Raw genomic sequence first — 25642 nt, 5'->3', positions numbered from 1 at the left:
GCGTCCAAGTCACGTGGGTGATGACAAAGCTGGGCTGCTGCGCGCGGCTCGAGCCGGATGGATCCGCAGTCCAGCCAGCCAACCAGCCAGCCACGCCCCAGCCGCTGCCCGACTCCGCCTCGTTGCATCGGTCGCCAGGGCTGCGCCGGACGCTGATCCACACTGCCCTGATCGCCTCTGCAGCACCCAGCACCCAGCACCCAGCACCCAGCACCCAGCACCCAGCACCCAGTCGCCATGGCCGTTCCCTCGGAGCAAAAGCTCGCCCAGTTCCTGAGCTGGGCCAGAGCCCACCCATCCATCCACATCCGCGCGTGGGATGCCACTGCCGCCAAGCTCTCGAAAGTGGTCCGCGATGGCTCGACCAAGCTGCATGTCATCTCGGGTGAGTCGTCCAGCCGCAACGGGTTCAGAGCTTCGGCGCCTCTTGCCGAGAGATTCATCGGCATTCGGGCGCATCTGCATCGGATATGGCATCGCCACGGTCCACAGGCGGCTGAAATCGCATTGGAGACACACCATGCCTGCATCCGATGCCAGTATGCATGGCATTGATTCTACTCACGCGGTGATCCTTGAAATGTATGTGTTTCCTGTCGCTGGCGTTCGGTCCCCCCGGCGGCGTCGGCATTCAAGACTTTGACATGACCCTCACCTGTTACTGGGTGAACGGCCAGCGGAACAAGTCGTCGCATTCAATCATCTCACGATCGCCGCTGATCCCCGAGTCGTTCCGCAAGCGATCCGAGATGCTCTACAACAAGTACTATCCCATCGAGATGTCGCCGACCGTGCCAATGGCCGAGAAGGTGCCCGCAATGATCGAGTGGTGGACAGCGGCTCATGAAGATGTTGTCCAGCTGAAGCTGGCAAGGGCCGACATTGCTGTGATGGTCAAGGATGCCGAGATTCCGCTGCGCCGGCGAACCGATGAGCTGCTGATGCTCTGCAAAACCCTGGAAATCCCATTTCTGATCTTTTCAGCTGGTATCGGAGGTTCGTATGCGCTTCTGTGAGATGCATCGGCCAAGCCTGCAGCCGATGCGGCTTTGATGGGCCGAGGCGCACAAGCTGATGCAATGCTGGACGCCCATCCAACCTCGGCCTTATCCAACCTCGGCCTTATCTAACCTCGGCCTTATCCAACCTCGACTACCAGACGTCATCAAGGAGGTCTTTAGGCAGCAGGAGCTCTATAGCTCCAACATGCACGTTGTTTCCAACACCATGATCTTTGACGAGCGCGACGTTTGTGTGGGCTTCAAGACGCCTCTGATCCACACCTTCAACAAAAACGAAGGCTCTGTCAAGGGATCGTCATACGGAAATGTCATTGAGCAGCGAGTTAATGTGGTATGGTGAGCGTGGATCGTCGATCGTGCGAGGCGGCATCCATGGTGCAGGCGGCAGGTTTCGGCCCCATAAACCATCGCTGTATAGGTATCGCTTATCTCGAGGGATTGGAGGCTGACTCGGAGTGCGGATGCTCTGCTCGCAGATCTTGATGGGCGACTCGCTCGGTGATTTGCGCATGTCCGAAGGCCTGACACACGAGAACCAAATCGCCATTGGCTTCCTCAACCACGATCGCGAGGTGCTCATGGACCAGTATCTGTCGAGCTTCGATATCGTTGTGACCGAAGACGAGTCCATGGAGTTTGCGATCAACTTCCTGAGCTGTTTGCTGGACTGAACAGCGTCTTGCATCGATTGCGACGTCGGCGTCCGCTGAAATGCCGACAAAGTCTCCCAGCTTCTCCACCCAACCCAGGCTGACTGATGACAGAGGCGACTGTAATATTCATTGGGTTCTGAATACACACCCGTACACTCACCATGACTGCCGAGCGGCGAGCGTGCGCGCTTTGGTTTGGTGTGGCCTGTATGTGATGTTGTGTGGCTCCTCGGTCGTGGGAACCGCATGGCGGCTGCATGGACAGCAGCGACAGAGCCGAGGCACAGACCAAGCGATGAACCGAACGGGCCGAGCGTCACATCAACCATCGGCCGAGTCCCTCACAGCCGCGCAAGCGTCGATCGCCCTCATGCAACCAGGCGGCCGATCGTTCATCCGGCGTTGTATTTTCGGGGCTGGGTGCGTTTGTGCGTCCCACGACGCCCGTTTTGTTGGTGTGCCCGTTGGCGCAGCGAACAAGCCCCGACCCAGCTCGCCCCCCAAAACCGCCCCGCTTGCCCGTTCCATCGTTCTGCCGGTTTCATGTTCGTCGCTTGCACATCGAACGACCCTCCCCCGGACGCACGCCAGACATCCCGCATAGCCGCAGGCCAGCACCAAGGCCTCAGAGTCCGTTCTGCCCAGGACCACATCCAGCCCTCCCGCTCGGTCGTCGACCGCCCAAGACTCGGCCCAGCCCGTCACCCCCGCCGTCGTCCGCACTAGCCCGCCGTTCTCGCTGTGATGCTGCGACGCAAAACCGTCTCGAACGCCCGGTCACCGACATTCACTGCACAGTCGCCGCCAGCGCCTAAACCGACCACCCCGCCGGCTCTCGAAACACATGTCACGTCGTTCCTGAGAGAGTCAGAGAAATGCCATGCATGTATCTTTGCCAATAAGGTGCGCCGGTCCGGTCTTCCGAAGCGGGGCGCCCTGGCCATTGTCGGAAACATGGCCCAGGCCGAGGCTTGGTGAGTTCCCAGTCGTCCCCAGTCGTCCTTCCTGTGCTCAGTCGTCCTTCCTGTGCCCAGAGGCTGTGGCCGGTCGCTCGCTCCAAAGTCGTCGACGACCTGCTTGTCCGCCATCGCCTTCGAGTCTATCGGTGGCTCCGTCGAAACCGAACTATCCGCATATCGACATCATTTTGGACTCTGTCCAGATCGCTCGCTGGCCGCTGACCTGACCCACTGGCCGCTAACCGATTTGCTCTGGTCAGCATCTTCTACTTTAGAAACCCCAAGAGCGCCGAGCGCCAGTTTCGACTCAAGGCCGTTATCCCCATAACCTCGTCCCTCAGGGTCAAAAGTGCGTCTGCCGCATGGTTTGTTGGACGCACGCCTCCAGGCCAGTGAAGCCTGCATATCATCTGTCGTCATTACTCATCCCTTCGATCCGCGTATTTCCATCACAGATTCTGTGCATCCGCTGAACCGGTCGGTTGGTGGGTATTCCTCCAAGGCCTGTGTGATCGGCCGGACGCCCTTGCTTCTTGCATGCTCTGGACTATGGTGCTGACTTTTCCTCCAATGATAGAGCAAGTTACGTTTGTCAGCCAGGGCCAGAAAATCAAGTTTGAGTTCACCAGCAGCAATGAGTCCACCAGCTTCATGACAGAGCTCAGGATCTTCCAAAACACCGCAAGTACGGGCGTGCCGGGAGCGACTCTCAGGGATATAGACGAGCATACCGCCGCTGCAATGGCCATGCACCCATTCATGAGCGACGGCCTGCTTGGCTTGGCGTCTGTCTCGCATCATTCAGCTGACTCCTGCTGCTCCACGGTATTGCGTCCTTGGCCTTAGAGAGCCAGTCGGACCTCGGCGACACTCACCTCTGGGCCGGGTCTTATATCCGGTTTCTGCCGCATAGCAAGAGGCAGCTGTCCAACTCGGGTGAGCCATCGCCAGTCGTCATCAGTTGTCGTTGGTCGCTGTCGGTGATTACCAGTCTCCCGCCTCTCATTGGCCGGTGCACTGTGTGTGCCCCGGAGACATTCTAACCGATATCGCACCATCACAGCTATTGCGAAAGAACTTCGGCAGCGAGAGCGCGAGTTCTCGACGTTTTATCGGCGAAAGTGAGTTCTATGTCGGGTCCACAGGAACGTGGCTGATAACAACGCAAGGCGACGGCCAGCAGCACATTCTGGACTAACTCACCCAGTACCTCACATTGACGTATCCGTCACACCACTCGAATCGCATCCAGACTCTTTGTCGGCACGTGGAATGTTAACGGCAGGGCCGCCTCGGAGCCGCTGGAGGCGTGGCTCAGGACCGCTGCAGCGGATCAACCTGATATATATGTACTCGGGTAGGTCCTGGGGCGCTTTGACGAGGAATCGAGCACAGTGCCAGCCACAGCGGTTGCATACAAGCCTGTTCCCCACACAGAGCAACTGCGGTTGCATGTGAACCGGCACATGCGCAGCGATCGACGGTGCGACTGTCCGCCGGTGCGACTGACGGCGGACCAACTTTTGCCTACAGATTCCAAGAAATGGATCTTGCCAAGGAAGCCTTCTACCGGGTCGATTCAAAGCGCACAAACGAGTGGCTTGATGCCATCGAACGGGTGCTTGGGACCGGCTACTCACGGGTGGGTCTTGCCTGCCTCTGTTCACGACGTCGTAGCATTTAGCCGGTGTTATCGGCTGTATCAGCGGAACGCCAGTGACCCAGTCGTGTGCTTGGCAATTGTGTTCTTGGCGATCGGGTACTTGGCAATTGTGTGCTTGGCGATCGGGTACTGGGCAGTTGGGAACTAATTCACTCCGTTCCCATTGATGCAGGTCGATTCCAAGCAGCTCGTTGGTCTCTTCATCGTCTGCTACATCCGGGTGGACTTGCGCCCTCTTATCAGCGAAGTGGGCTCCGACGGCATTGGCACGGGTGTCCTCAGCGTGCTCGGCAACAAGGGCGCCGTCGCCCTCCGATTTCGGTTCCAGGACTCGTACTTTTGCTTCGTCAGTTGCCATCTTGCCTCGGACCTCTCGCAGATGCACGCACGCAAGATCGACTACAAGAAAATATGCAAGCGGCTGACTTTTCTCAACCCGGTTCCGCCGAGCCGGAGTGACTACAGTGCCGGGGGATTCGGACCCTGGGTCTGCAACCTGCACGACGTCAAGCTGGGTGCCGGAGGACCAAAGGATCTGGACCATTTTGCCAACGATCCTGGAGTATATGGCTCCGAAATGCCTCCCATCCGCGTGTCGTCGGTGTCGTCGGTGCGCCAGGAGCCCATCGCGCCCGCTCGGAGCTCGTCTCTCCAAGCCAGTGCCAGATTTGGATGGATCGAGAACCCAGTGATCCGCTCACCCCCACGAGAACGAAACACAAGCCTGTCTAATCTGCAAGAAGAAGAGGAGCATGACAGCGACGACGCCGGGAGCATCCAGGGCAGCCCGATTCTGGGCGAGCATGAACTCGTCACGAGCCTTGGCAAAAGCGACGATGACGACGATGATTTGGTCTACAACTTTGACTTTGACTTTGACGACCTTGATGAAGAGGACGAAGAGGACGAGGATGAAGTCGAGGACGAGGACGAGTACTTTGAAGATGACAAAATCAACCCGAATGTGCCTCCAAGCTCGCTTCGGATCAGCAGGAGCCAAGAGGGCCTGGTTCCGCTCGATCCAAGATACACCTACCCCCCAATACCGCAGGATAGTGCTGGTGAGGATGCCGCGGTGTCCCAGGACAGCCCAGTCATCAGCCCGACCAAGAGTATGGAGCGACGGCGGTCGCGGCAGCGCCTGTCGGACTCGCACAACGATACAATGAAAACAAACCCCAAGCCTGCACCTTCGCTTAACATGAAAGTGCAAGAGTCCATCTTTACTATTTTTGACTGCGAGTAAGCCATCTCATCGCGGCTGTTGACACAGCCTAGCACAAGTCTACATCGCTTCGCATGTGGGCTGGCTTACTGTTCGTGGGCGATCCATGCTTACTGAGTGCTTTGATTTACAACCTGCACTTTCACATCAGCCACTTATTTTGGATGGGCGATCTGAACTATCGCATCGAGCTCGACGACCAAGAGATCAAGCAAATGATCGAGAGCAACGACTTTCAGATGATTCTCTGCAGAGACCAGGTATTGACAGACCGGCAACGTGTGGCAGGATGTCAAGGAGCGTCTGCGTAGATGCCACTCCGACTATGCGACTATGCGACTATGCGACTATGCGACAAAGCGGCGGCAGTAACATCTGCAGCGTCACATTTTGGCTGGCTTCTGGGCCATGAGCGCCTCTCAGGACGCGGCTAACGATACATGTTCGTCTGATCTCCAGCTGACGCACGAGAGAACGAGTCGCCGAGTCTTCCACGACTTTGACGAGGCCCCGATCGTGTTCCAGCCGACATACAAGTTTGACATTGGCACATCGCGATACGATACCAGGTAAATGTGTGCGCCGAACGAACGCTTTGGGACATTGGCTCCTGTTTGTGTGCGACTGCTACCTGACATAGCAATGCCCTTCCAACCGTTGCCAGCGAGAAGAAGAGGTCGCCGGCGTGGTGTGACCGCATCCTGTGGTTCCGCAATCCGCTCCACTCGGCGGAATACGACGAGAGTGGTGACCCCTGGCTCAGGTCGATCTGGTACAAATCGTGCATGGACCTGTCCCTGAGCGACCACAAGCCCGTCATGGCGCTGTTTGACATCAAAGTGCGCAGCCTCAACGAGCAGTTGCTGCGGCGCATAGAAGACGACCTGCGGACGCAGCATCTGAACGATGGAGACGGCACCATCGGTCGCAAGAAGACGCTCAAGGTGAGTCGGGAACACGGCGCAGTGCCCATGCCCATGCCCATGCCCATGCCACACCAGGTCGTGTATCTGCGGAGCTAACATGGCTGCGAACACTCCTTGTTTCAAATCCCAGATGATGGCCAAGAAGGTGCAGCAGTTCTCGCAGGACATTCGGAACTCGATACGGTGATGTCTCCCCTGTTCCAGCGGGCGCGGCCCAATCCCGGCGATTTTGAGGCGGGTCCTGAATACAGTTTGTCCAGAAAGAAACGGGACAGCCCCTCTCTGGCATCAGCGCCGGGTCAGGCCGGAGTACAGCTGTTTGTCCAGCATGTCTCTATCGAACACATGGCGAATTTATTGCAGCGCATTTTGGGCTGGCGGCAATACCCACAGAGGCGTCCTTGATTCAAAGCACTGAATGGTCATGCTCAGCGCGATGGTATTGGGTAACAAACTATTTGAGCAATGGTCAAAATCAAGGGTGCACCGTTTTTTACTGGATCGCCTGTAACATGCCTCATGTGCTTTGAGCTCTGCTTGCCGATGTCTCCCGGCACTCGCATCCGCACCGAGTGCAGCTGGCATCTGCTGCCATCTGCCGCCATCTGCTGCCGTAACCCCCCAGCCGGCGACGGCGAGTCAGCCAGGCAAGTCTGTCTGCCAGCGCCCTTGGCAGGGCAGCCCACCCTCGATGTCGCCACAGCCGGGTCTCCCCCGCCAAGCGCGCCTGCCCGACGCATTTCAGCGCGGCGACATCCACCACAGGCCAAAAGTCACCTCTCCCACCTGCGCTTTCCGCTTGCTGTCCCTCGCCAGCGCCGAGGCCGAGCCAGCTGTCCGCTTCTCGCTCTCCAGAGTCTGCCCCCGCCCGTTTCCGCCCACAATGGCCCAAGCTGACACCCGCCCAGATCCCAACGAGACTGTCTTGGCGGCCGGCGCCGATGTCGTCAACGAAGACACCCCTCTGCTGCCCGAGAACAGCGCTGACAAGCCTCCAGCACCCGCAAGCACAAAAAGCTCGTGGCGGACCCAGCTTGCCGAGTTCCTCGACAGCCCGCGGGTTCGACTGGCGGTCATGATTCTGGTCGTCGTCAGCATGGTCTCGGTCACGATCGAGCTCATGCTCTCGATGCTGTACCAGGAGGAAGAGCAGGACGCTATCGACCACCCTGCGTTCATTGTCATGGAGTTTATCTCAGATGCAGCCATGTGGCTCCTTCTCGGTGAATTCTGCGCCCGTGTGGTGGCCTGTGGTCCGCAGTACTATTTCACCGACTTTTTGATATTCTTTGATGGTAAGTACCTGTTGCATGGGCTCGGTGGCTGCCATCGTAGCAGGGGCTCGCTTTGGCCCTGGGCACCTCCCTGCCCAACTCCTGCCATTGCAATCGCTGCCGACTTGGCGACGAGCCGGAGCGAAACGATGCTGCTGGTCCAGTGGCAATCAGCCCGCCGAGTCGCCCATGCATGGGTTGGGTTGTTGCCGTTGCCGCCGACCTTGCCCAACGACATGTCCTCACACCTTTTCCGTCCCATCCTGCACCAGGCTTCGTCACCGTGGTCTCGTTCACCCTCGCTGTCGTCCTGCGTGGCATCCTCGGCGACGCTGCCGTCCTTCTGATTGCGCTCCGTGTGTGGAGAATCGTCGACTTTACCCAGGCCGTCATCGATGCCGTGCAGTCCCAATTCGACTCCACCATCGAGACGCTTGAGGAGGAGAACAAGGAGCTCAAGGCCCAGATCAGCGATGTCGAGAAGCAGCTCGAGATCGCCACCAACAACCCTGACATGGACTTTGAGGCCATCATCGAGGCGCACATCTCTGCCAAGCAAGCCTCTGTGGTCATCCACGTCGAGGAGCAGGACGTTTCGCTCGGCTTCTGGTCGGTCCAGCGCTCCAGGCTGATTGACTTTTTCGAAAGCAAGCAGAGCCAGCAGATCATCATATCCCTCATTGTCTTTGACATCCTCGTAGTCATCCTCGAGCTGTTCATTTCGCTCCTCACCGAAGCCGATACGGATCCAAAGCATGTGTTCCATCCCCTGTTTGTCTGGCTCGAGTGGGCTTCCATCGGTATCCTGGGCCTCTTCGTCGTCGAAGTGTACCTGAAGTATGTCGCCTACGGTGTCAGCCGTTACTATGACGACTGGCTTGAGGCCTTTGACGGTAAGCAGTCCTGCATACTCTGGACGACGCCACCACTGCTCTGTCGTTGCGTTGCAGTCCTGTTAGCGCCTGCTATCCTTGGAGGATGCTCATGTGTGATCCAGAGCAACGTCGCCATTGCAATCAGCTCGTTGCAATCAGTTCGGTGTGGCTGCGTGACCAGCCGAACCGAGCTACATCCGCCACAGGCTGTATCTGATACTGATGCCATTCCCGTCCCTGCTCTCCAGCCTTTATCATCGTGACTTCCTTCTTCCTTCAGCTGGTGCTGCGCGGCTCTGGCATTGCCGACGACATTGTCGCGCTCATCATTATCTTGCGTATCTGGCGAGTCATCCGTATCTTTGCCCGTCTCGGCGACACCGTCGAGGAGAACTTCCAGCAGTACATCAAGGAGCTCGAGAAGGAGAAGGTCGAGCTGACCCTCCGCCTCGAAGCCCTCAAGGAGACCATGGACAACACCAGACAGACCCGTAGCATCCGCTCGATCAAGTAGAGCATACGAGTGCCGCCCTGAGTGCGACGGCACCCAAAACTTTCGTATGCATCCCAGTCTCGCCCACATCCCTCGTCTTCCGATGAGCTCGAATGATGCTGTTGGGCCGTTACCCGATGACTTGTGTGCAAAGAGCGAGGGTGGGGGCAGTCGCTGCTATATCTGAGATTATCCATGCTGTCCGTGTCGGCGCAGAATAGATGCAGATTGTCCTGAGATCGCAGGAATGCAGTCAGCGTCCACTCCTCACCACGCCCCGGGCGGGTGTCGCACAGGCCGGCTCGGCACCGACAATGCGCGCAGCAACAAAGGACAGCAGTGCTTCGATTCGCCCTCGATCCGTCTTCGTCGTCCATCATCGAAAACTGCGATCTGAGGTATGCGAACAATAGCCTGCACCGACCGACCGGGCCGACCCCGCCGACCCGATCCCTGAGATTCTCCGCCGCCGCCACCGCCGCTGCTGCTGCTGCTCCAGTGGAGCAGATCGAGGCGGCTGCGTCCGACAAAGCCCACTGACGGTCTCTGCACGCACACACCAACGCTTTCGCTTCGCCAAGGAACGATGGAGGCAATAGCGCCCATACTCCTGCCCACGGAGTTCTGCCGGGCGGCAGTCCAGCTTCGGATCCTCTCGTCACCTACGACCCGAGAGCCATCAGGCAGCGTTTTGGTGGCCATCATCACTAACGACAGCGGCGGCGATGAGTCCTGGTAGGAGCGTTGTCGACACCGGATGCCGCAACAAGCGCCCGGCTCGTTCTGCTGCCATCGTGCTCGTCTCTGCGAGTAAATCTCTGTCAACGGTCTGCGGCAGGACGACGCTGAGACCAGCACTGCCGAGCTAACCGGAGCGGCCGTTCGGCTCATGCGCCGATATGCAGTCTCTTTGTTCTGTCGGCACGCAAGCACCAGGCATTCGAATGGTCCGACAACGACAATTCGGCTCCTGCAGCGCGGGAGGTCCAACAATGGGAGCTTGAAGCCTCGCTTCCTGTCCTCACCGACTTTCAATTCTCAATCGGTAAGCCCAGCTTGTCCACGGTCTTGCGATCTGTCGTCTGCTGGACGATGCGGCCGCCGCCTTGCAACCGAGAAGCGCAATTCAAGCCATTCGTGGGCCGCAGCGAGCAAGCGGACGCCCGTCATCACATTGGATTGGCCCACCGAGTCTCTGCACAGTCCCTATGGCTGGTTTCGCTAATGTTTTCCCGATGATGACCCCCTTCAGGAGAATACGAGCTCACTTTCCAGAGCGGGAGCGACAAGCCGTACATTATGGCCTCCGAGAACACCGATGCCGTCCAGACTTTTGTACAAGAGCTCCAGAGCGTCGTGTCAACCTGCAGTACGTTCGCCTCACGCATCACCCAGCGAAACCATCCGTCGTGATCTTGGCGTGCCTGGCCCGGGTCCTCATTCGTTGTTGCTTGCATTCTCAAAGGGCAAAACAACTACTGCCGCGGAGGAGCGTCGCACGCCTGGCACGAAGTATATGCAAAGAACATTGCGGAGGGAAAATATGTCCAAGGTAGGGTTCACCTAATCTCCAAGCGGGAGTCTGGTGCGGGCTGGCTTCGGATGGCTCGGCATCAAGCCCTCGGAGCGTGTCCCTCTCAACGCCAGTACTGACCAGATTTCGACAATCCACCTTGCAGGCGAGACAGAGAAGGTCCCGGACGCACGTATGTTGGATGTGTGTCCACTGCTTACGGGCCGAGCTTCAATTCCGACGATAATGTGACAGCACAGCTGATAGTCTCATATCCGCCGCTGCAGAGAGACGAACCAACCCGTTCCTGACCAGCGACGACGCCTTTACGGGCAACCTCAAGCACCTGAAGGATGCCTGGCTCTCGCAACGCTTGAGAGAGAAAGAGAATGTGTTTTCGGAGTATACCAATGCCAGGTATGTGTGCATGGAACGCTGTCTGATGGTCGCGAGGACGCCCGGCGCCGGTGGCTATCTATGTGTCGTGCATTTGAAAGCTACACTCGTTCATTCGATATCAATTGTCTGTGGCCGTGTGGACGCTGAATCAACCCAGGATCTTCATGGGCACATGGAACATCAACGGCAAGGATCCGTCGAGTTCTCTCTTGGAGTGGCTTCAGACCAGCGACGATGAGCAACCTGATATTTACGTGATTGGGTAACTCTCTGCAACCCAAATTCTGCTTCACCGGCTTGATGGAGATATTCTGCATAAGCTCGCTTGAGCGACTACGGCTCGCAGCATCAAGACAGTCGTGCCACACTGGATCCAGTTCTGACAACGACACGCCATCATTGACAGGCTGCAAGAGCTCGATCTGAGCACCGAGGCTTACATTGTCGCAGACTCGTCCAAGAGCGATATGTGGTCAAATGCCATCTTACAGACAATCGGGAAGGGACTCTATGTGCAGGTAACGCATCTGCTGGCCGCCCAACTCGGTTTCATCGAAGATCGGTCCTATACTCCAAGCCCACTGATGTACCAAGTCCACTGATGTACCACGTACACTCACACTCAATCCTGATCAAACCTGGCAGATTGCCTGTAAGCAGCTGGTCACGCTGCTGATTGCTGTCTTTGTCAAGGCCGAGCACCTGGACTATATCTCAGAGATCAGCACCGAAGTCGTGGGAACGGGCATCCTCGGTTTAATGGTACCGTACAGCGTTCTCTGATGGGTGGCGAGGCAGTCCTGAAAGGGCGAGTGAGAATGATGGCATCGCGGGCATGCGTTTGTCACGGGACTGGTGCTAACGATGGGCGTAATCTCTCGGGACAGGGAAACAAAGGCGGCGTCGGTGTGCGTTTCCGTTTCTACGACTCCTATCTCTGCTTCGTCAACTGCCACCTTGCCGCCGACACGAACCAGGTGGCGCGCCGAAACCAAGACTACGCCGAGATCTGTAAACGGATGCTGTTTCTGTTTGCACAAGGGGCTGAATCAAAGTACAGCACCTACTACAACTACATGCATTCCAATCCGTGGGTTGCTGGCTACAGCGACTCTGCGGACGATCTCGAGGTGGTAACGTCGCCAACGAGTGGATTTGTTGCAAGCCCCATCACATCAACAACCGGCGCCACAGTATTCGACTGCGAGTGAGTCTATCCGATGCACGATGTGCACGATGTGCACGATCAGCTGAGCTGGATGCTTGAGCGCTTCCCGACTTCTGGATGTACCAGATGCAGCTCCCGGGATGCAGCACTGCTTCCAGCAATGGCATGCCAGGGATGGAGTGCTTTGCACAATGGCGCGATCATATGGACGCAACCACCACCGCTTACCAATTGTCATCTCTTGACCTCGGACTGCGTGCTTAGCCATCTGTTCTGGGTCGGTGACCTGAACTATCGCATCGGCGTTGGCGACATTGTCGCGCGCAAGTTGCTGGATAGCGAAGAGTACGAAGAGCTGCTCATCTACGACCAGGTAGGGCGTCAAGGCGGTGCTCGATGCAGTGCCTTCCATGAATCTGCTTTTGCACTCTTCAAGCAGACGCCTTGCAGCGCTGTCTTGCTCTTCCCGTCGACGCCTCAGCTAACTTGCTCCAATCCTCGCCTCTTGCCCAGCTCCGCATGCAAATGGCTGCCGGTAAGGTGTTCCGAACCTTCCAAGAGGGCTCGATCAAGTTTCCGCCGTCATACAAGTACGACATTGGAACATCCAACTTTGACTCGAGTGAAAAGAAGCGCATACCATCGTGGTGCGATCGGATCCTCTGGCACAGCAATCCACTGCACCGAGACGACGCCGAGTGGCTTTCGTTGCTCTGGTACAAATCGTGCATGGCGCTGACGCTCAGCGACCACAAGCCCGTCATGGCGCTCTTCCAGGCCAAGGTAAGGCTGCGGCCGGTATAATCGATTCTGGTATGGAATATGGTGTGCTGATGTGTTCTCGGCGGGCCGACCGTTTAGATCCGGTCTATCGTCAACGAAAAACTCGTCAAAACGCGCACTGCGCTGATCCACGAGCTCGACAAGCTGGAGAACGAATCGATACCGGATCTACACGTCAGCACCAACGAGATTGTGTTTGACAACGTTCGATTCCTGGTGCCCCAAGCCAAATCCATTGTGATCGAGAACCGCGGACAGGTTAGTACAGGCGACGGACATACTGCGCAAAGCGGATCTGCGCTTGGCCCGAAGCGCAGGATGCTGGAGAGCCGTTGGTTGCTAGTACACAAACCCGCGGGACTGATCAGCTGCGGGTGGATCCATGCAGGTCATCGCCAAGTACAGCTTTGCCCCCAAGATTCCCAGCTCGGCGCCGTCGAAGCCCTGGTGCTTCATCAGCCCATCCTCGAGCATGCTCCTGCCTGGAAATCAGATCAAAGTCAACATCACTGTGATTGTCAACAAGAAGATCGCCGAGGAACTGAACTTTGGCAAGGACTCGCTCGATGATATTCTGATCCTGCACACGGTCAATGGCAAGGACACTTTTCTCAACGTGACGGGCACCTGGCACGCCAGCTGCTTTGGATCTGATCTGCGGCTTCTCTCGCGGATCGAAAGCCGCCCCATCCGCGAGCTCAACAGCCAAGACTGCAAGATCCTCATGAGCAAGATCGATTCCGAGGGCGAAATCGAGCAAATCGAGGCGTCGGCGGACGAGGCGGTTGCGCTCCCTCTGGTTTTTACGCGGATGATCGGGTTTCTGTCCGAGCACGCACTTGGAGTGGTAAGCCTAATCCCGATGGCTCTCGTGCATCACCGAGGAAGTGCAGCTGGCGCTAACCTCTGCCTGTGTCTGCAGGAAAATGTCTTTACGTCCTTTGGCGACTCGGAGGTCAGCAATTTTATCCGACTGTGTCTGGAAACGGGCCAGCCGTTTGTTGCCAGCGCCGAGACAGACTCCCGAGACATCTTCCGCAAAGGCAAGGATATCGCCGTGCACTCGATGGCCGAGACACTGGTGACATTCCTGGACTCGCTGGCTGTCCCAGTGATCCCATCCCCGTTGGTCGGACAAGTCCTCGAAAACTATGCCGCCTTCCGCAGCTCCAAGGAAGCTGTGGGAAAGTACCTCCCCAAGGTCCATGCGCTGGCCTTTGTTGAGCTTGTCAAGCTGCTGCGGCTGTTGCTGAAGGAGCAGAGCCCGGCAGGGACCATTACGATCGATAAGCTTGGTATGTATTCATCCATGCTCTGTTGCGACCGATGCTTCCGGAACCCGGAGTGCACATCCCGCGGAAAAGTGTCGGTCGGGAAAGGACGGACGCCGAGAAAATGGCAAATTTGGCATCCCACCCGACAGTCTCCGCTGACGTATGCGATGCTCACGCACATGTTAATGCCTCGCTTCAAGGGCAAGTCTTTGTCCCGGTGCTGTTCAAGCCTGCGGCCGAAGCCGATGCTGGATCCAAGAAATTCGCTCTCGGTGCATCGCCGAACCTCTCCCCAACACGGAAAGCCGCAGCTCGGTCATCGGGGATCTTCTCGGTGGCTGCATCGCTGTTCTACGGCTCGGCGGGAGTGGGTGCGGCCACCGTCAGCCCTGCAAAGAACGCTCTCGCAGTCGAGGCAGGGGTGGCGGCGACCCAGCCGTCCCTGGGAAGAGGCGAGAAGGACTCTTTCACGACCAAGGCAACGATCTTCTTGAGCCACTTCCTGCACGACGAAAACCCATTGTGAGCCGCGTGCTTGGGGCTGCATAGCGATGTCGACTTGGTGCGACATTGCGGATGCAACGGGCATGATGGCGGGCTGGGAGACTGAACAGAGCTGCAATCCAACACGCTGGATCGAGGTGCATCTCGATCAGACTGCTTGCGACGCCCGCGCGACAGGATGCCTCAATTGCTCCATCATCCATGAGCGGGTGGGGGTTGTCCCAATGGCCCAGCCGTCCTTTGTCCGAAACTCAACACCAGCCGATGCCGCAATGTCGGTCCAGTGCCACTCCTGCTCGATCCAGTGAGGTTTCCGGATTGACGTTAATCGGGATGCATCCAGCCGCCGCTGCAACTTTGAGCTCCACGATACGGATGAGCCCTTGAAGGACAGATTGCGACGGAGGACTCGGACAGTTTGACTGTGGTGATCCGGATCCATAAGGCTGGGAGACTCTGCAGTTCTGGTCCTGTTGTGGGTGATTGGCTGCAGCTTGTGAATCCGTCGCAGTCGGTCGTCCGAGTTCGAGTCCAAGTCCGAGTCGTCGAGTGCCGAGGCTGTCGGAGAGCTGCCGATGTCAAGAGCGAAGGCGAGAGATGAGCAGATGCGGAGGAAAAAGAGAAGCAGCCGAATATGCGAACATTGTATATTGTGCTGTTTCTCTACTGCGGCAGCAGGGAATGCTCGGGGGATGGGGATGGGGGACGGGGAAGGGGATGGGGAACAAGACATTCCCATCAAGACACATCTTGGACCTCGATCCTCGAGGCAGAGGACGAGAGAGTCGGGGAATGTGCCCGCAAGATAGCCGATATAGCCTGGCCAGCATCGTGCTGCCAACGCGCAGGTACAAGTGCCAGGGAGAGCGTAGGAGGGAGAGATAGGACGGGAGGGGAGGGGAGAGGCACGGACAACGCCGGGGATGGGGTCAACGAAACGTGGACAGATCGATTAATGGTGGGGCTCTTCGTGCTTGAGACGCTCCTCACGTTCGTGCATCCATTTCTGCCACTTTTGACGCTCCTCTCGTCCGGGGCCTTCGTTCTGATACCAGTAGTCGTAGCACAGGTAGACGGCAAAGGCCGAGGCACCCAGACCAAAGCCGGGGAACAGGGCACGGACGCGGTTCTTTAATGAGAAGAACGAGTGGTATCGCCAGGCATCGCGGCGGGCCCAGGGGTCGACAAAGCCCTTGGGCAGCGAGCGGTTCAGGATGGGCGGGTTGACACGCCACAGGGCGTTGGGGAAGAGGGCAAACTCGGGCTTCGGGAAGGTCATTTTCGATGTGCAGGCGAGGCCGGATCCTGGAGCAGCGGGCGATCGATCGGGGACGGGGTTGCGCAGAGGGCCGGCTTGCTTGCTGGCTGGCTTGCTTGCTGGAGCAGCGACGATCGCAGGACAGGTCTCCAGAGACAAAAGTCGATCATCGAACCGACAAAGCCGAAAAGAAAAAGCGCAAACGGGCCGGGCGAGAGCCGAGAGCGGCCGAGAGCACACCGAGAGCGCGCCGAGAGCACCTGCCTTATCGGGCCGGCTCGAGCCGGCGAATGAAATTAATTCATTTGCACAGGCGCTTTTTTGTTGCTTCTCCGCCACAGAACCCAGCCGAGTGGCGGCTCCGATTCCCACAGCCCGCAAGCGACCTGCAAGCGACCTGCAAGCGACCTGCAAGCGACCTGCAAGCGACCTGCAAGCGGCCCGGCATCTCCCAGGCCCATACACCCACGGCACCGCCCGCACCCGCACCCGCACGCACCTACGGCTCCGCTGCAAGATGGGAAAGAAGAAGGCATTCATCGACAAGTCCAAGGCCGTGCACTTCCAGGTCGTGCACCGGTCCCAGCGTGATCCCAAGCTGGCCGACGAAGATGCCTCCAAGATGGTCCTGAAGCCCGTTGCGCCTTCGATGAACGTCGTGAAGGTGGGTGCGCCAACGCAAGCCATTGACCAGCGCAGAGAGGGCCTCGGGAAGAATGGATGCTCAGAGACGCAGCTGTATTCAAGCCAGCGACAGTAACGCTCGCTGCTCCTCTCATGGTGCCCCAACCCGGTCATGTCCGGCCATGATGATCCCAGAAAGGACGATATGACCCCAAAGCCATCGCAAACGACCTCGCCTCGGAACACGGCGAGGGAATCTACTACGACTTTGAGGCCTCTGACTACGATAGCGACGAGGAGGAGCTCAAGTTTGACGACGACGACGATTATGGCGACGGCGACTATGATGATGACGAGCAAGACGACCTGGACGACGACGCTGAGCACGCTGCCGAAGACGACGATGTGGAGCAGGATAGAGAGACCGGCGTTGCCAATACCAGCGAGCCGACGGCCGATTCAGAGCCAGCGGCTGCCAAAAAGTCTGAGAAAAAGTCTGTGAAAGCCTATGCTGCTCCTACCGCACGAGCAGCCAAGTCCCAGTCCAAACTTACAGAGTAAGCAGCGGAATGTAGCTGTCAGCGGAGGAACGAGCGGAGCCATGAATTGGAATGCGGTCAGGGCCCAACAGATGCCCCTGCGACTTCTGCAAGCCCTGACGGGGTTTTGCTCACGCTCAGGTGCTGCAGCCAGAAATGTCCGTTCCGCTAATCAGTCCCCTCCATCTGCAGTGGCACTGCGGCCAGCGAGGATGCCGCCATGTACGGCATCACCTTTTCGGACATGGGCTCCTACGATTATCTGCAGCATCTCAAGCCCATGGGCGAGGATCCCAGTGCCGTGTACATCGAGGCCAAGTCGTCCAAGAAGCCCCAGAAGAAGAGCGGCATTCAGTTTGTGGTAGGGCATGCATATGCGGATATCCACAAGTTCACACCCCAATCTCCCTGCAGATGTGCTGGCGCCAGTTTGGTGGCCGTGAGGGTCATCCAACCAACCAACCGGCCGGTGTGTCGCCCTCAAACATCCCGATCCATGACCCCATCCTAATCGGCCTAATCCTCCGATACACTTCCCATTCCCAGGACGAGGATGCCGCCAGTGAGATCGCCTCGACAGCGAGGGGCTCCAAGCGAAAGGTCAACTTTGCTCTGCCGCAGGATGTCCTGCCCTCGCGCTATGAGAATGCCGTGGGCATGCTTAACACCGAGGCCGCCGTGCCGATGATCGAGCTTGACCCGATTGTGCGAGACGCCATGTATGCCCTGGACGACGATGCGTATGTCGAAGACGACATTGACGACTTTTTCGACCTGCTGAATGCCGAGGAGCTCCCCGACGAGGTTCGCACGGAACTCGAGAAACGGGGCGAGCTGGATGAGGAAGACGACGACTATGACGATGAGTATGAAGATGACGATTACGATGGCAGCGGAGCCGAGCGATACCATGAAGGCGACGAGCAGGAAGCCTCGAGTGGCGACTGGTTCAGAGAGTTCCAAAAGTAAGCCCCTCCCCTGTTGTGGCATGCATCTGCTCAAAGGCGGTCCGTACACCTTGGTGGATGGTTATCCCCTCACCGAGCTATGCAGATGCATTCTGCAGATCCATCTCTTCCGTGCTTGGGATCGCCTGGATCTTATAATCGCCACCGTGGCAGAGTGCGTATGCCTTGAATTGATCCACCGCCCCTAATTGACCCATCCATGTCATGTCAGATTCAAAAAGGCACAGAGGAACCTCTCTGACGACGGCGAAGATGGACAATACAGCGACGACTCGGGCACAGCGCGCGGTGGGCCCTCTGACCGCAAGACTGCCCTGACCAACTTTTCGATGACATCCTCGGTCATGTTCCGCAACAAGCATCTGACGCTGCTCGACGACCGATTCGATAAGGTCATGGAGGAATACTCAGACAACGAGATTGGCGAGCTGGATGAGGAGCACCCCGATGTTATTGGCACGGTCTCGATCTCGGACCAGCGACTGAACGATCTGATGGATGAGTTTTTGGACTCGACCGAGATGGTGGGCAAGCGACGCATCGTCAAGATCCCCGGCGGTGCCCCACTCATGGACGACATCCGCAAGGGTCTCACCGACGAAGTCGATATTCGCAAGGATGTCGAGCGAGTCATTCAAGAGGACGAAAGCCGCGAAGACAACGATGATGATATCGAATGGCTGCGGACCGAGAAGGAAGAGGTCAACGACGGATGGGACGCTGAAACCATCCTGACGACCTACTCGAACGTCTACAACCGACCGCACCTCATCAAGGACGGCAGGGTCAAGATCCGAATGAAGAAGGGCTTCCCTGTGGCAATCCACGAAGAGCTGCAGGACATGTCTCTCAATGACACGGCCGGCTCGGAACAGCAACCCCAGACGGCGTTTGAACAGGACAGCGAACAAGAAGATGATGCTGAGGGTGAGCGATGCACTGCATGCCCGGACGGCGTGCTTGGTAGTCATTGATATTGCCGCAATATGGCCAAGCCCAGTGCCCTCGCTCTGTTCCAGCTGCGGCCGCTCATGCATGACCGCGACAATGCACCATGGGCAGGCGATGGTTGCTGTCGAATGGCTCTGGCTCATCTCGATGCCCCCACCGACCTGGTGCTTCAGGCCGGCGATGCTAACTGTGTATCTTTGTGCTCATCGGTTCCCATCTGCAACTGCAGCGCGTATCAACAAGGGTGCTAAGCGAGACAAGAAGGAGACCGCCGAAGAGAAGCGACGACGAAAGGAGCAGGTCAAGGCTGAGAAGCAGGTATGTCATGGCATCCAGGCCCCAAGGGAGAGTTGCGTGCGTGAGTCGCTGACCCGTTGTCGCTTGCGGACACAGAACCGGAGGATGGAGAAAAAGTCGACCAAGACGGCCTTCAAGGAGGAGAAGCAGCGACAGGAAGCCGTTGCGATCACTCGCGAGAAGGCGGGCAAGTTCATTCCCCTCTAGCGACTCGGCAAACCTTAGCCTGCACCTTGACTCCTCGTTCACGACCGCACCCCTCCCCCCTTTGTGGCATCGTAATTGCCATTTGTATGTAACCAAGTCTTTCATGAAACACGCGACTGTCCTGTCCTGCAACAAACTGAAGCTCATCGACCACCCGCAGCGGCTTGGTGTTATCCTGCCTCGTGGGTTGGCATTCCAAAATCGAGTATGACTGTGTTGGGCCGTGCGCAAAGGAAACGGTGCTCAGGGAGCGACAGGCATATGGCTGTGCTGATGGTCCAGCCACCGACACCGCTCTCGCTCAGATCGAGCGCACTCATGGACATGGAGCCTGCAGATAGAGCGGGTGTGCATTCGACGCTGTATTGGTAGAATGATGGAGATATGGCTGTCCCTCTGCAGAATGAGGGGGGGGGACATCAACGGTCGGACCCAGGGGTAAAGCCTCGCTACGAGCCAGTCGCCTCCCTTGGGTTGCATCAATTACAGGAACGGCGGCGGCAGGGGGGGGGAAGGTGGCGGCACCGTCACAGGATGCGCTCAGGCAGAGACCTCCTCGACAGAGCTCGACGGAGCCTCCTCAACAGACTCGACAGACTCGACAGACTCGATCGATTCGATTGACTCGCCACGGGCAACCTTGGCGGCAAGGGCAGCGATCTTGGCTTCGGCGGCAGCAATGTTGCGCTTGGTCTGCTCGGGCTGGCGGTCGATGAAGCTCTGCTTCTTCTCCTCGAGGTTGGCGATGGTCGAGTCGATCTCCTGGAGAGAAGTGGGCACCTGGACGTTGAACTGGAAGAACTGCTCGACCGTGACGATATCGAACTTGAGGGGCTTGGGGGCCTCGGCCTTGGGGGCGGCGTTGGCGGCCTTCTTGCCCTTGCGGTCCTTCTTCATGACGAGGTAGTCGTCGTCGCGATCAGACTTCTTGGTGAGAACCTGGGCACCTTCGGGCAGAGAGGTGTCGACCTCGCGGTTCGAGACGTTGGCGGATGCGACGGCCTTGGCAGGACCGGCCTTGGGGCCGTCCTTCAGAACCTGCAGGACCTGGACCAGGGCGTTGATCTGGTTGATTTCCTCCGAGAAGGCGGGGATCTCGGCGTTTTCGCGCTCCTTGTCGGCCTCGATTCGAAGCTTCTCCTGGCGGTGCTGCTCCTGCTCCTCCTTGTACTTGGCCTGGCGGCGAGCGTGGTCCTCGCGCTGCTGAGTGTAGAAGACATCTCGCTGCTGCTTGAAGGCAGCCTTGACCTCGCGCAGTTTGTTGAATTCGGCGTCCAGCTTGGCCTTGGCCTCTTTCTTGGCCTCGAACAGGGAGTTGCGGTTGTCCCACTCCTTTTGCTTCTCGGAGTTGAGGGCGTTGAGCTCGGAGCGAGTGACGGTGTAGGCGTCGTTGACGGACGTGCGCTTGGGGTCCAGCTCATCAAGGCGCTTTCGGAGCTGGTCGATGGTCTGTTGGTCCTGGTCAACAGAGGTCTGCTGGGAGTCGAATCCCTCAAAGACCTTCTTGCTCTTCTTCAGCTGCGAGATATCAGAGACGACCTTCTTCTCCTCGTTAAGAGAGAAGCGTCCGGCCTGGAGCTGCTTCTCGAGATCGCTGCAGATGGAAGAGACCATGTTTGAGGGGAGGGCACAGGGGTGCCGGAAGTCGGACTGTGAGAAAGGGAGGACGCAGACTTTGGGGAGCTGGGACGACGATCGCGCAGACACCAAAACTGCCTCTGGTCCAATGAACCGGACTCGGACTCATCCAAGTGTCTGAATCAACATCCCGAAGCACGCACTGCGCTGTTGAGGTTGGATACGCACGCAATCTGGGCATCAATGTCAGCGGCGCTCTTGAAGCCGAGCTTGTTCTTGGAAGCCTTGACTTCGTCAGTCTGTGGGCATTGATATCCGACAGCCAAGAGCAAGGTCGTTTTAGATTGCCACAGTTGCACGGAAACCACAACGAGAGCGCGAACAGCCAGATTAGATTGACCATCGACGGCAAGGCGTGTACAGATCGACACCGGGTTATACTCTCAGCCACTGTCGAAAGCCGTCGCCTGCTCTCGGTGAGCGCCTTCAAGCTCGATGCGAACGCGCCCACGTATGGCCACACAAGTCACTCGCCCGCTACGTACCTTCTTGCGGATGCTGGCCTGGAGCTTCTTGAGCTCGTCCAGGATCTTGGTGCGTTCGGCGTTCAGTTCGTTGCGCTGGGCAGTCAGCTCGTCCAGTTTGGCACGGAGCTCCTTTGTGCGCTCCGAGGCGGATCCCTTTTCACCTTTGCCGTTCAGGGCCTCAGATGCTTGATTCTGTTCCATGAACACGGGCGGATGGAGTTAGAGTTCTGCCGCGGTAGACTTGACCACGAGTCCCACGCCAAGAACACAGAGTTGGGTGACCCTGAGATCGTGCAATCAGCTCAAGGACAGCTAGCCGCATGCCTCAGAGGACGGACGACAATAGGCACGCTGAAGATGTGCAGCTGGTAGAATGCAGTACAACCAAGGCAGCCGACGCGGCCGATGCGACCGATGCAGCCGACGCAATCAAGGACGAATCAGGAGATCGAGCGGCAAGACCACCCAGACTCAGCCAGCAGACGAACGACTCACTAATTGCTTCTTGTAGGCTTCAATATTGGCGTTGATGACAGCGATTTCCTAGATGAGACAGGAGCAGCGGGATGAGAGACCAGACCAGACCAGACGAGACCAGAGCGACAAAATGCGATCGCGGATCGGGTGCCAGAGATCCGAGACGAGATCGCTCGATTCGGACGACAGAGCAGAAGAGCCCGATTCCGAAACGCAGCAGCAGAGAGGTACAAAGACAGGCCCTCCAGCGAGGACAGACGCTTGGCATCGAGCCGGCCACAGCAGCCACAACGAGTCGAGCGAGCGAGTGAGCGAGCAGAAGCAGAAAGGAGAAGGGCCGTACAGCATTGTGGGCATCCTGATCGGGCTTCGGGACTCTGGAGCGGGAGGCCGAGGCGGCATCGACGTCGGTGGCAGGCATAGCGATGAGGCGGACACGGCAAGAGGATCTTGGGGGGAGGGTAGCGGGAAGAAGAGGCGAGTGGGAGGATGGCCCCTGGGGTGTGAGCGAGACAGAGGGGGTCAAGCAGGACGATGCGCCGGTCGATGCCTCAAAACGCAGAACTTTGGCGATCATCGACGGCCGAAAAACGACGGCCAGTTCTGTGCGCGCACAGAGCGAGACGCGGCGAGGTGCGGCGAGAGCATGGCAGCTTGTCATTTAGACTGTTCTCTGTGCAGCGAGGCGCTGCTGCTCTCGGCGAGAGCACCTCTTGTGCTGCCACCGTTTCCTTTTCGGGATACCCACTCGGATCGTCGCCCATGAGCAAAGGCGTGGGCTCATGGGAACGCCTGGGCATGAACGAGGTGCGATGCGGGGGGAGTGAGCCGCCCTGCTGCCACCCAGGACCAGCCCGTCTCGCGAGAGTCGTCGCACGCCGCATCGGCGGCCAAGGATGCATCTTCTCTGTCTATTGAGCCGGTCGGCCGGATCTGTCTATCGAGTTTGCGGTCCCAAGGCCCACGATCCCACACATGCATCGGTTTCCTCCCGCCCTCTTTCCAGCATCAGCAGCAGCGGCGACGGGCGCTATCGGCTCCGGGCAAGCTGCTGCTGGGGCCGCTTGAGAGCAGGCGGTCGAAATCCCATGCGCTTCTTGAGCAAATCTTCCTTGCTGGTCGCGACCGAGGACGATGGTGACTGGCTCTGCGACGAGATCGCATCGGAGACGCTGCTGCCGAGCGACGCCATCGATCGGCCCTTCTGCGGACTGAGCACCTGAGAAGATGACCGAGAAGTCACTGCAGAGCCCGAGTTGGAGGGCTTGGTACGACTGATGCTGTTCTGCCCCTTGCATATCGGGATGTGTCTCTTGGCCGCCTCCTCGTTGAATCGCCGCTCGCACTTGCTACATTGGATGTAGTCGGGGTCAGGTTCGGACGGGACAAAGACGGCACCAACGCTACCGGCCGGAGATCGTGCGGCCCTGACCATCCGGATAAAGTTTTCGTGCTTGATCTTCCAGTTGGATTTGGCCTGCTTCGCTGTGGTCGACAAGCCGTCGCCCCCAATCTACCACCGACGATGAGTATGCACAGCCGTGAGCAAACCCGCTCGCCGTGGGAAAGGATGACTCCAGGCCCCACAAGTACCGGCAATTGGGTGCGAGGGCCGTGCAGACAGACAGACAGACAGACAGACAGACAGACAGACAGACAGACAGCCCTCGATTCGAGTTGGTGCCTTGGGTCGAGACTTACACTGCGATTGGTCCTGTCGCTCAAGCCCAGCTTGGACGAGCCCTTGCCGAGACTTTCAAGGGTATACTTTTCATTTTCGGTTCCCTTTGAACGGGCCTTTTTCGAATCAAACACTCTTCTGGAGGCGCCCTTGGCCGACTGGCAGGCTTTGATGTGCGCCAGCTGTGTGCGTCGTTTGATGGCCATAGCCCAATTAGACGCTAGCCCCCGCTGCAGCTGATCCTTGCCAACATCACAATCACGGCCGCACCACAACAACATCCACTGGGACGGCTCCGGCCCCAGCGACAGACATAGCCATGTCTATCCTGTTTGCATCAGATGCATCAGATGCAGCAATCTCGGCGGGTTTACCGTACCAGTCTGTCCTCGTGGAACTTGCGTCCGCAATATTCGCAAGGGATGCGGGGATGTGCATCCTGTTCTGCTTGGGCAATCTCGCTCTCCACAATCGTATACTGACCCACAGGCAGCGGCGCATCATCGCTCCGGCCTGCATCGGCCCCCTGCGACGCCTTGATGTCCTTGGCAAGTGATGAGGGCATTGGCCCCTTGGAAGACGGAGGACGGGAAGAGGGCCGCTGTTTACCCGAATTTTCGAGTCGCGGCATCATCGAGAGAGAGCCGATCTTGACAGGGCGAGGTGGATGTGGTGAGGCTCGGATGTCGTTGCTGGAGGCGGTCTTGGAGTTGGGCGGAATGGGCTTTGGACTCGTGTTGGGTGAGAATAGAAGCTGGCGCGACGATGGCCCACCATTGGGATGGATTTCCTGAGACGCTCCCACGGACGGCTTGGACGGACCTTTGCACATACGCAGATGGCTGGAGAACTTGATTTGCGGGATGTTCTGGAGACCTGTGATTCAAGTGATAGCGGCGGCGGTGCCGACAAGGGTATTCAATGGCGAGTCCGTGTACTGTCCAAATCCGAGCCTCACAACGAGCACTCCCACGCGGACTTACAGTTGGTGCAGGGATGGTACATGGGCGACGCCCCGACCTCCATCTCAGAATTCCGGCTTCGGAGGCCCGGTTTGATGCTTCTCCGTACGCAACTGCGATAGCCCAAGCGATAAAATTCAGCAAGCGGTAGTTCTCTTTTCGAGACCACACCAAGCCACGAAGCAGTTGGTGGGATATATCAAGCAGCGTCCGCATCCAGTACAGCGTCCGTGAAGGCATCCCAAAGCCGACGCAGGACGCGTAAGCGGAGGAGCCGAACGACACGGACGACTTCCAGCGGCACTGTTACGGCCGCGGGCTCGATGCTTACTCTCGCTGGTGGGCTGGCAGAGAGGCTTTCCCGAAATTCTCGCCACAGATGTGGCATAGCCGCGTTGTGGAGCTCGAGGACCGCGTCAAATTGGAGGGAAAGCTGATCATGGTGGCGATTCGCGACGGGAGAGGTGCAGAGCTCTGCAATCAACGGCAGCAACAGGTACTATCCGCAGGAGCGAGACTGTCGACAGTTCGGCGATGGCGTGGCCGTTCGGGTGAAATAGAGAGCCGAGATCGATGAGCACGCTGCGGTGGAGATGGCGAAGCCGATGCACTTGCGCGGGGAAGTGCCTGGGATGGCTGCTGGGCGGAACGACGATGCAAGGGCTTTTGGCAAATGGAACGAGAGAAAATGCTGGATGTATCACACCGCTCGGTCTTTTGCTGATGGCGTTGATTGGGGCTGGATGGCGAAGCACCCGGTGGCGCATCAGGGACAATGAACCCGCTGGCGAGCGTCAGCACTCATGACTGTGGTTGGTACATTCGGGCTCTCTGTCATCGCG

At 58.1% G+C, this 25642-nt stretch overlaps 8 protein-coding genes across 8 annotated transcripts; 5 read left to right on the top strand and 3 right to left on the bottom strand.

The window, feature by feature from the left end:
• Positions 1 to 208: 208 nt before the first annotated feature.
• On the top strand, positions 209 to 1837 carry BJ171DRAFT_493816 (pyrimidine 5'-nucleotidase). Its single transcript, XM_053109948.1, has 4 exons — positions 209 to 385; positions 637 to 996; positions 1160 to 1353; positions 1499 to 1837. Exons 1-4 carry the CDS (start codon positions 238 to 240, stop codon positions 1691 to 1693), a joined length of 897 nt encoding a protein of 298 aa, XP_052969257.1. The 5' UTR covers positions 209 to 237; the 3' UTR covers positions 1694 to 1837.
• A 792-nt stretch (positions 1838 to 2629) lies between these two features.
• BJ171DRAFT_472601 (Endonuclease/exonuclease/phosphatase) lies at positions 2630 to 6635 on the top strand (the record flags this gene model as incomplete). Its single annotated transcript, XM_053108665.1, has 12 exons — positions 2630 to 2649; positions 2895 to 2983; positions 3212 to 3319; positions 3481 to 3570; positions 3698 to 3755; positions 3887 to 3991; positions 4168 to 4276; positions 4470 to 5539; positions 5674 to 5782; positions 5904 to 6091; positions 6163 to 6466; positions 6579 to 6635. 12 exons carry the CDS (start codon positions 2630 to 2632, stop codon positions 6633 to 6635), a joined length of 2307 nt encoding a protein of 768 aa, XP_052969256.1.
• A 469-nt stretch (positions 6636 to 7104) lies between these two features.
• BJ171DRAFT_493814 (uncharacterized protein) lies at positions 7105 to 9327 on the top strand. Its single transcript, XM_053109947.1, has 3 exons — positions 7105 to 7743; positions 7995 to 8615; positions 8846 to 9327. The coding sequence occupies exons 1-3, from the start codon at positions 7140 to 7142 to the stop codon at positions 9109 to 9111; spliced, it is 1491 nt and encodes a 496-aa protein (XP_052969255.1). The 5' UTR covers positions 7105 to 7139; the 3' UTR covers positions 9112 to 9327.
• A 106-nt stretch (positions 9328 to 9433) lies between these two features.
• Positions 9434 to 14800, top strand: BJ171DRAFT_292621 (Endonuclease/exonuclease/phosphatase). Its single transcript, XM_053106954.1, has 16 exons — positions 9434 to 9488; positions 9672 to 9825; positions 9996 to 10135; positions 10343 to 10459; positions 10556 to 10642; positions 10770 to 10796; positions 10891 to 11020; positions 11160 to 11264; positions 11409 to 11520; positions 11648 to 11764; positions 11890 to 12209; positions 12435 to 12543; positions 12684 to 12953; positions 13032 to 13211; positions 13342 to 13800; positions 13876 to 14800. The coding sequence occupies exons 2-16, from the start codon at positions 9677 to 9679 to the stop codon at positions 14719 to 14721; spliced, it is 3168 nt and encodes a 1055-aa protein (XP_052969254.1). The 5' UTR covers positions 9434 to 9488; positions 9672 to 9676; the 3' UTR covers positions 14722 to 14800.
• Positions 14801 to 15364: 564 nt separating this feature from the next.
• On the bottom strand, positions 15365 to 16139 carry BJ171DRAFT_493811 (NADH-ubiquinone oxidoreductase B12 subunit family-domain-containing protein). The gene has a single exon (XM_053109946.1). The coding sequence runs from the start codon at positions 16008 to 16010 to the stop codon at positions 15684 to 15686; it is 327 nt and encodes a 108-aa protein (XP_052969253.1). The 5' UTR covers positions 16011 to 16139; the 3' UTR covers positions 15365 to 15683.
• Positions 16140 to 16366: 227 nt separating this feature from the next.
• BJ171DRAFT_456404 (Low temperature viability protein-domain-containing protein) lies at positions 16367 to 19708 on the top strand. The gene is made up of 7 exons (XM_053108313.1): positions 16367 to 16653; positions 16809 to 17170; positions 17345 to 17513; positions 17699 to 18117; positions 18332 to 19047; positions 19301 to 19389; positions 19465 to 19708. Exons 1-7 carry the CDS (start codon positions 16507 to 16509, stop codon positions 19573 to 19575), a joined length of 2013 nt encoding a protein of 670 aa, XP_052969252.1. The 5' UTR covers positions 16367 to 16506; the 3' UTR covers positions 19576 to 19708.
• Positions 19709 to 19917: 209 nt separating this feature from the next.
• On the bottom strand, positions 19918 to 22667 carry BJ171DRAFT_493808 (uncharacterized protein). Its single transcript, XM_053109945.1, has 5 exons — positions 22501 to 22667; positions 22176 to 22223; positions 21699 to 21872; positions 21382 to 21452; positions 19918 to 21169 (listed from the first exon to the last, which is right to left on the bottom strand). Exons 1-5 carry the CDS (start codon positions 22576 to 22578, stop codon positions 20116 to 20118), a joined length of 1425 nt encoding a protein of 474 aa, XP_052969251.1. The 5' UTR covers positions 22579 to 22667; the 3' UTR covers positions 19918 to 20115.
• Positions 22668 to 23187: 520 nt separating this feature from the next.
• On the bottom strand, positions 23188 to 24864 carry BJ171DRAFT_639913 (uncharacterized protein; the record flags this gene model as incomplete). The annotated part of the gene is made up of 4 exons (XM_053115753.1): positions 23188 to 23670; positions 23859 to 24020; positions 24218 to 24714; positions 24822 to 24864. 4 exons carry the CDS (start codon positions 24862 to 24864, stop codon positions 23188 to 23190), a joined length of 1185 nt encoding a protein of 394 aa, XP_052969250.1.
• Positions 24865 to 25642: the final 778 nt, after the last annotated feature.

Source organism: Polychytrium aggregatum (assembly GCF_025602895.1).
Source record: "Polychytrium aggregatum strain JEL109 chromosome Unknown BJ171scaffold_8, whole genome shotgun sequence".
Taxonomy (NCBI): Eukaryota; Fungi; Chytridiomycota; class Chytridiomycetes; order Polychytriales; genus Polychytrium; species Polychytrium aggregatum.
This window is presented reverse-complemented; position numbering and strand designations above follow the sequence as displayed.